The 7,522-nt window shown below is 40.5% G+C and overlaps 1 protein-coding gene across 1 annotated transcript; it reads left to right on the top strand.

The window, feature by feature from the left end:
• The first annotated feature begins 6,334 nt into the window (after positions 1-6,334).
• LOC110907744 lies at positions 6,335-7,522 on the top strand. Its single transcript, XM_022152679.1, has one exon. It carries the CDS (start codon positions 6,335-6,337, stop codon positions 7,520-7,522), a length of 1,188 nt encoding a protein of 395 aa, XP_022008371.1.

Raw genomic sequence — 7,522 nt, 5'->3', positions numbered from 1 at the left:
CGCTTGATTGAGCATCAAATCTTCCATCGCTTAGGTGGTTAATTGAATAATTTGATCGGCTCATTTAAACAGTCTTGTTACTTAAAAGCCTTTGGGGGGGTTAATGACCATGTCCTGGATATCCTTGGCATCATTTTACGAAATGGCCACGACCTCGACACCCGGGTGTAGGCGTACACCCGGTATGATGTCTATACTATTAAAAGACGTAGCCGATGGTTTACCCGCCTCGGTTTTACGCAATGTGGTGTGTCTATCGATCTTTAACCCGGACAGGATCCGGGCTACTGAACGCATAGAAGGAACATGTAATTCGTTCACAAGATTATAATTTAAATAATTTTCCCAAGTTATAAAAGAATTTGTGCCTCGTGCATTCAAATCAATTTTATTAAACATTTTACAAAAAGTGTCGGTTGAATGTATTTACCAGTGTAAACTGACGTATTTTCCCAAAAAGATTAAGTGCAGGTACTACACGTAATCGGCTGGCAATAGCTCCTTAGCATCTTAAGAAGTCTCGCAAGCTTGATGTCTTATCTGTTGAACAACATTTTTATTTATTTTGATCCCTCCTGTGGATACTATTCAACTACTTGTGATACCTTTGATATTACAGTAAATGGTTGAATTATATTTACCTTTATGCTTCCGCTGTGGATTTATATATTGTGGTTTGACTATATTGTTGCCAACTACGTCACGGTAATCCCCCACCGGGCCCACCGGTGATACACGTGGAAATCGGGGTGTGACACGGGCCGCGCTAAGGTTATGGGTGATTTAATGCGGGCCGCGAGCCACTTGCTGATTCGTTTTCTGACATTAGGATTCAGGCGGCCCGCGTAAAGGTTGCCTGATCCTAATGCGGGTCGCGTACGCTCTCCAGATGCAGAAAGTTTGGACAGATTCAATGTTTGAGCTTGTGAACGATCATTGATGCATTTATTGAAGCATGGGCGCCCTCTACATGCCCCCTAGAACCCAGGACCACCTGCTGATCATCCATGATCCATTGTAGGGTGAGTTGTAATGATCTTGAGCCCAATTATTCACTATAAAAGGCACTACATTGCACACAATTGAATCACACCTCAAACCTGCTCTCTTGATCATCTCTGGAGCTCTCAAGGATTCCTCTAACATCCTTAGTCGTGTACCAAGCTTCTGTAAGTGTGCCTACCCTTTTATGGCTTAGTTTTTGCTTAGTTTAGCTTAAAAGTCAATCTGTCGTAATTAACGATTGACTTTGCGATAAATCACAAATGGTCTAGTGGTTAGTCGAATCAAAGATAGTTATATGATGGTAATCATGTGGGCTTTAAACCCCTAAAGGGCACCCTCTGATTCCCACTCTAACTAGTCCGAATGTCGAGTCAAACGTGCTTAGAAAAAGTCAACAGAAATGCTATTTTGCGATTTAATGCATAATCAGTAATGTAGATAATGTGTAACCTGTTTAAACACTCGTAAAACATGATAATAAGTATATTAACTAGTCTAAGCTTGTTTGATCCGACCATTTACTGTTTTGACACGGTTCGGAGCCGAAAGTCGCAAAGCTTTGACTTTTGCTTTGACTTCAGTTCTGACCCGTTAAAGTATGATATAGATATGCCTTAGGACTCTCTTAGGACCAGGTTACATGATGGTATAAACCTCTGTGACTGGTTCGTTGTTTGTCCGAGTCTTTTACACAATTCCGTTAAATGCTTAAAAGTTGATCGTAACGCCCTTTTTAAATTAAAACGAGAATTTCGGACATATGAAAGGATCATAACCTTAGTTACTGTTTTCTAAGCATGTCCCTAAAATTTCACGTCAATCCGAGGTCCAGAATGGGAGTTATGCTAAATAGCGCAAATTTCGGAAACTTTAGTAATTTAGTAGCGCAATTAGCATAACGCCTATCTAAACCCAGATTTCGACACCAAACCTTTTACACACTGATGTAGAATAATATTTTGGGATTTTTAAAGATTTTTAATTATTTTTGACCTGCTCATAACCTGCGGTTATGGCATCGGTTCGGTAATTACCGAATATACCCTTTTTGGCCATAACTTGAGTTCTACAAGGTCTTTTGACCCGATTCCAGTTGCTACTGATTTTAAATAATAAATAAAGTATTATAGACTTTATAAACTGTTCGGGAAACTCAGATTTCCTGTAGAACTCAGAAACCTCTTTTATGATCTTTAAAAAGACCGAAATACCCCTACGGGGCATAAAATGGATTTAAACTCGTTACAGGCATTACGGAAGGTATCCTACTGATACCCCAACCTCTTTAAAGTATATTGACTTAGGAAACCAGTGTAGGACTCTTACGGTTACCCGTTACGCCATTTGCGCGCGCGGTTCGGCTTATGTAACTAGTTTACATAAACTAGCCGAAACGGGTCAAACCATATTGTTTTGACCCCAAAATCCAGAGTGTGATTATTATACCCATATAAAACAAGTCTCCAAACTTGTTGGGTCCAAATCACATTCCACTCACGGTTTTCGCCTTTCACGCGATTAAACCGTAACTATCCGTTGAAACTGACCGGTCTAAGCTACGGCTAAATTAAAGACCCGTTCGGATTCTAATAGGTTATTTTAAACCTCCGTTCCAGAATAGGAGACCAGTAAAAGCTATCTGCAATTTATTTCGATTAAGGATTTATACTTGCAAAGGTAAATACTTTTAACTTATTTTCCGTTATACGGGCTTGGGTTACGGTATATAAAATACCGCTTGGTCGAGCATCAAATATTCCATCGTTTGGTGGTTGAATAATTTGATCGGCTCGTTTAAACAGTTTTGTTTACTTAAACGCCTTTGGGGGGTTAATGACCATGTCCCGGATATCCTTGGCAGCATTTTACGAAATGGCCACGACCTTGACATTCGGGTGTAGGCGTACACCCGGCATTATGTCCATAATTATAAAGATATAGCCGTTGGTTACCCGCCACGATTATATACTATGTGGTGTGTCTATTGATCTTTAACCCGGACAAGATCCGAGCTACTGAACGCATAAGGAACATGTAATTCGTTCACAAGATTATATATTTAAATAATTCTCCCAAGTTATAAAAGAGTTTGTGCCTTGAGCATTCAAATCAATTTTAATAAACCTTTTTCAAAAGTGTCGGTTGAATGTATTTACCAGTGTAAACTGACGTATTTTCCCAAAAAGATTAAATGCAGGTACTAAACGTAATTGGCTGGCTATATCTCCTTAGCATCTCAAAGAGTCTCGCAAGCTTAAGATGCCTTCGTCTGTTGAACAATACTTATATTTTTATTTTTGATCCCATGTGGATACTTTTCGACTATTCGTAATACATTTGATATTACAAACAATGGTTGAAATATTATTATCTTATGCTTCCGCTGTGCATTCATATATTGTGTGGTTTGACTATATTGTTGCCAACTACATCACGATAATCCCCCACCCGGCCCACCGGTGAGACACGTGGAAATCGGGGTGTGACAAAAGGGATCGGTATTACTTGAAGGGGAAACGGGGAGAAGCGCCTGTTAACCGATGTTTACTACATACCGAGTCTGCAAAGCAATATCATAAGTCTTAGTCAAGCAACGGAAGGTGGATGCGACATTCACATGAAACGTGATTTGCTGACCATTCATGATGATACAGGAAAGCATATGATGAAGGTGACAAGGACCAAGAACCGTTTCTGTAAGATCAACCTCAAGATAGCAAGTCCCGGTACACAAGTTAACATGATTGAAATAAAGAATTTTGTGGGTAGGGATCTACAAAGAGTTGAACTGAAAGATGATACGCTAAATACAAGTCAGAATCTTCTCAAAGATCCAAGTTTAATGAAGAAATCCAAAATTCCAAGTTCAAAGAAAAATGTTCAAGAATTCAAAGAAAAGGTTAAACAAGGGATTCAAACCCAAGGAAGTACGTATTATGATCCAAGAAAGCTAGTGTTTGCTCAAGATCGCAGCCGAGTCAATGGTGGTGCGAGTTCTTATGACCAAAGGATGAGTCATGGAGAAAGGACTAGTCAAGTACAAGGTCACAAGAATGTTCGAGCTAGGAAGGAGCCGAAAAACACAGCTAGAGATCAAGATGAGTTCTATGAGAATCAAGACAAAGAAGACATGTTAGAGCCTACATATTTCAAGTCGGAAATTAAGGGGGTGATTGTTGGCGGTAATTCCCGACTCATCACAAGCCGGTGATGTGAAAGGGTGACAAAGGAGTTCCAGACACAAGTCGATGAACTTAGGGATCAATGTTGACAAGTTGGTCATAATTGGTTAAGTTTCCTAATTACATTATAATTATATTTGGTAAATGTCTTGGTCACCAAGTTAAGGTTATTTGTTAATGTCTTGGTCACCAAGTTAGGGTAAGCCTATATAAGCCAAGGTAGGGTTACACATTATTAAGAGTCAAGAGAAGATAAACCAAGTTATGGTTTATGAGTTATTGTAATCAAGTTTTTTGAGTTATATTTTCTTGGTTATAATAAAAGTTCTTGGAGAGTTATTCCATTCGTTCTTGTTCTTATGTTTGATTATTCGATTGGGACTTGAACCCACATAACCTAAAACCGGATTACCCATTAGAGGTTGGTCCTCAGTCCCGGAAACCGGCCGTATTTTTGGCCCGGCCCAGTGCAGTTTGGTCGATCCGATTCTCGGCTAACGAACGCCCCTAAAAACATTGAGATTTTGGTATGTCAACTTCTAATTATTTAAAAACAGATTTTCCATGAGTTTCTGCTAAATTTATCCATAGAATGCTGAGTATGCTTAGAAATAACTAGGGCTGTAAACGAACCAAACGTTCAGCGAACAGTTCGTGAACTGTTCAGCTGGAAGTTCGTTTATGTTAGTTTGTTTAATAAATGAACGAACACGAACAAGGAATTTCGTTCGATTAGTTAAATGAACGAACATGAACGAAGGTCTCGTTTGTTCAATTGTGTTCGTGAACGTTCAGTAAGGTGTTCGTGAACATTCGTTTATTTGTGTTCGTTTATGTTCGCATGTTTGTGTTTTAATGAAAGATTTTTGTACTTTCATATATTTTATCTATACTTTTTATACCATTAAACTTATATTTATTTTAGAGTTAACTGTCATTTTCGTCCCTGTGGTTTGTTCACTTTTATCATTTTAGACTAATTTTCAAAAATGCACTAGTTTCGTCGCTGACATACAGGAAATGTGCCACTTTAATCCAAAAATTAAAATCCAGTTAAGTCAGACATGTTAAATGATGGGGATTATTGTCAATTCATAAAATAAGGTGAAAATAAAATATATATGAATTGACAATAATACCTTTCATTTAACCTGTCTGGCTTAAGTGGGTTTTAATTTTTGGACTGAAGTGGCTCGTTTCCGGTATGTCAGGGAGGAAACTGGTGCATTTTTGAAAATTGGTCTGAAATGACAAAAGTGAACAAACCACAGGGACGAAAATGACAGTTAACTGTTTTATTACCCTAAGAATTAAATTAGAAAACCCTATTTCACTTTGTTTATGCACCATTTCCCTTTCATTTCTTATTATTTACATCGACGAATACGATCGACCTCCGTTCCACAATAAGGGATTCAAGTTCTAGTGCTACTCTCTGGGCCATCCATCTTTATCCTTCGTCGTATTCGCCAAATTTATTTGTGTTCGTGAACCGTTCTTGAACACGCTCATTTCCTTAATGAACGAACACAAACATAAAATCTCGTTTGGTAAGTGTTCATGAACCGTTAACGAACACATTTATTTCTTTAACGAACGAACACGAACAAGGCCTTGTTTGTGTTCATTCGATTCGTTTACGGCCCTAGAAATAACTATGATTAGCTGCTCACAATTTCCCACGATATATTTTTTAATATAGAAGAACTCTTACATTAGTTTGTTTAAAATTCAAATATAGCTATTAAAAGGATATATCTTTGGCACACTAAATATTCACTGGTTATTTTAGTGGTGTATCACCAACATTAGTTGGTAAATGTCTCTTTTATGAATAGGTTTTTTTTCTTTGTAACTTGTCAATGTTTTTTTTAAACCAATACTCTTAGCCTATGATTTAGCATCGCTTATTATGTACTTTCATTGGTGAGTATTTGTTGCCTAGAATAGGTGATTGTACCCTACTATATATTGTAAGGTTTATACAGAGAATAGACAGGGAATTATATTGAGCCTCTTACATGGTATCAGGCCAACCCTAGGCCTGCCTCCACTCTAATATCACCGCCCTCTTACCAGCGATCTTCCACCTCTGTCATCGCTGCCCTCTCTCACCCCCACCTTCAACCTTCTTCCCTGCTGTTCCAATGGACACCAAGCTCCACCCAGCTGTTACCGTCACCAACATCAAATCCTTCATCCCCATCACTCTTGAATCTGACTCCGCACAGTACGCGACATGGTCGGAGTTCTTCCGCCTCCATTGTCGTGCGTTTCTGGTCTCCGATCACCTTGAACCCCCTGCCGCTACCACATCCAATACCACAAAAACCACCGATACCGAGAAAACATCAGACCCAAAGCCTGCTATCGATTCGTGGGAGAGGCTGGATGCCATAGTCCTTCAATGGATCTATGGCACCATCTCCCCGGACCTCGTTCAAACTATCATGAAGAAAGGCTCCTCTGCCTATGTTGCGTGGGCTGCTCTCGAGGCTCTGTTCCAAGACAACAAAGCTGTTCGCGCAATCTATCTGAAACAAAAGTTCAACTCTACCCGACTAGAAAATTTTTCTAACATGGCCACGTATTGTCAGGAACTCAAAGTACTTGCCGACCAACTCAACAATGTTGAAGCCCCTGTTGATGACCAATCTCTTGTGTTGCAAACATTGGCCGGTCTCACCGATTCCTATGACGCCGTGGCCACTGTTCTCGGCAACACAAAACCACTGCCATCCTTCAACGAGGTCCGCTCACAACTTTGCATGAATGAAACCCGCAAAGCCAATCAAGCCAGCTCTTCCGTCAATTCAGCCGGCTCGGCTCTCCACATCACCTCTCGACCTGCTACCTCACCAAACACTTCCACTCCCCCTACCGACTACCGCACCGAAACTGGTAACAACCGTGGTCGCTCTCGTGGCCGCGGACGTGGTCGTGGCAGACCTGCTTGGAACCGCAACCGCAACCCAAATCAGCCTCAACAATTCTCGGCCCAATACCCCTGGCCGTACGGCCCACCAGTATGGCCCAATACCCATTCGCAAAATTCCCAGTGGCCTACTTGGGCTTCGCCACCCTGCCCTTACCCGACTACCCCACAGCACAACTCCCACACTTCGGGTCAGGGAATTTTAGGCCCACGCCCCAACGTCGCCAATGTTGCCTACACCCCTACTGACATCGCACAGGCCATGTACACGTTGAGCTTAAACCCGCCAGATTGGAACTCTGTGATGGACACTGGCGCTACGGGTCATTATCTGCAACCGTCAGGTACATCTCAATCTCATTTAAATAAGAGTAAAAAATCAATATATCATTGTCAGTGA

This window comes from Helianthus annuus, chromosome 14 (genome assembly GCF_002127325.2).
Source record: "Helianthus annuus cultivar XRQ/B chromosome 14, HanXRQr2.0-SUNRISE, whole genome shotgun sequence".
In the NCBI taxonomy this organism is placed as follows: Eukaryota; Viridiplantae; Streptophyta; class Magnoliopsida; order Asterales; family Asteraceae; genus Helianthus; species Helianthus annuus.
Note: the sequence above shows the minus strand (reverse complement) of the source record. Positions and strands in the feature narration are given on the sequence as shown.

What these genes read in the sequence shown, in the direction of transcription:
- LOC110907744 (XM_022152679.1), top strand. Translation starts at nt 6,335, where the DNA reads ATGGACACCAAGCTCCACCCAGCTGTTACCGTCACCAACATCAAATCC.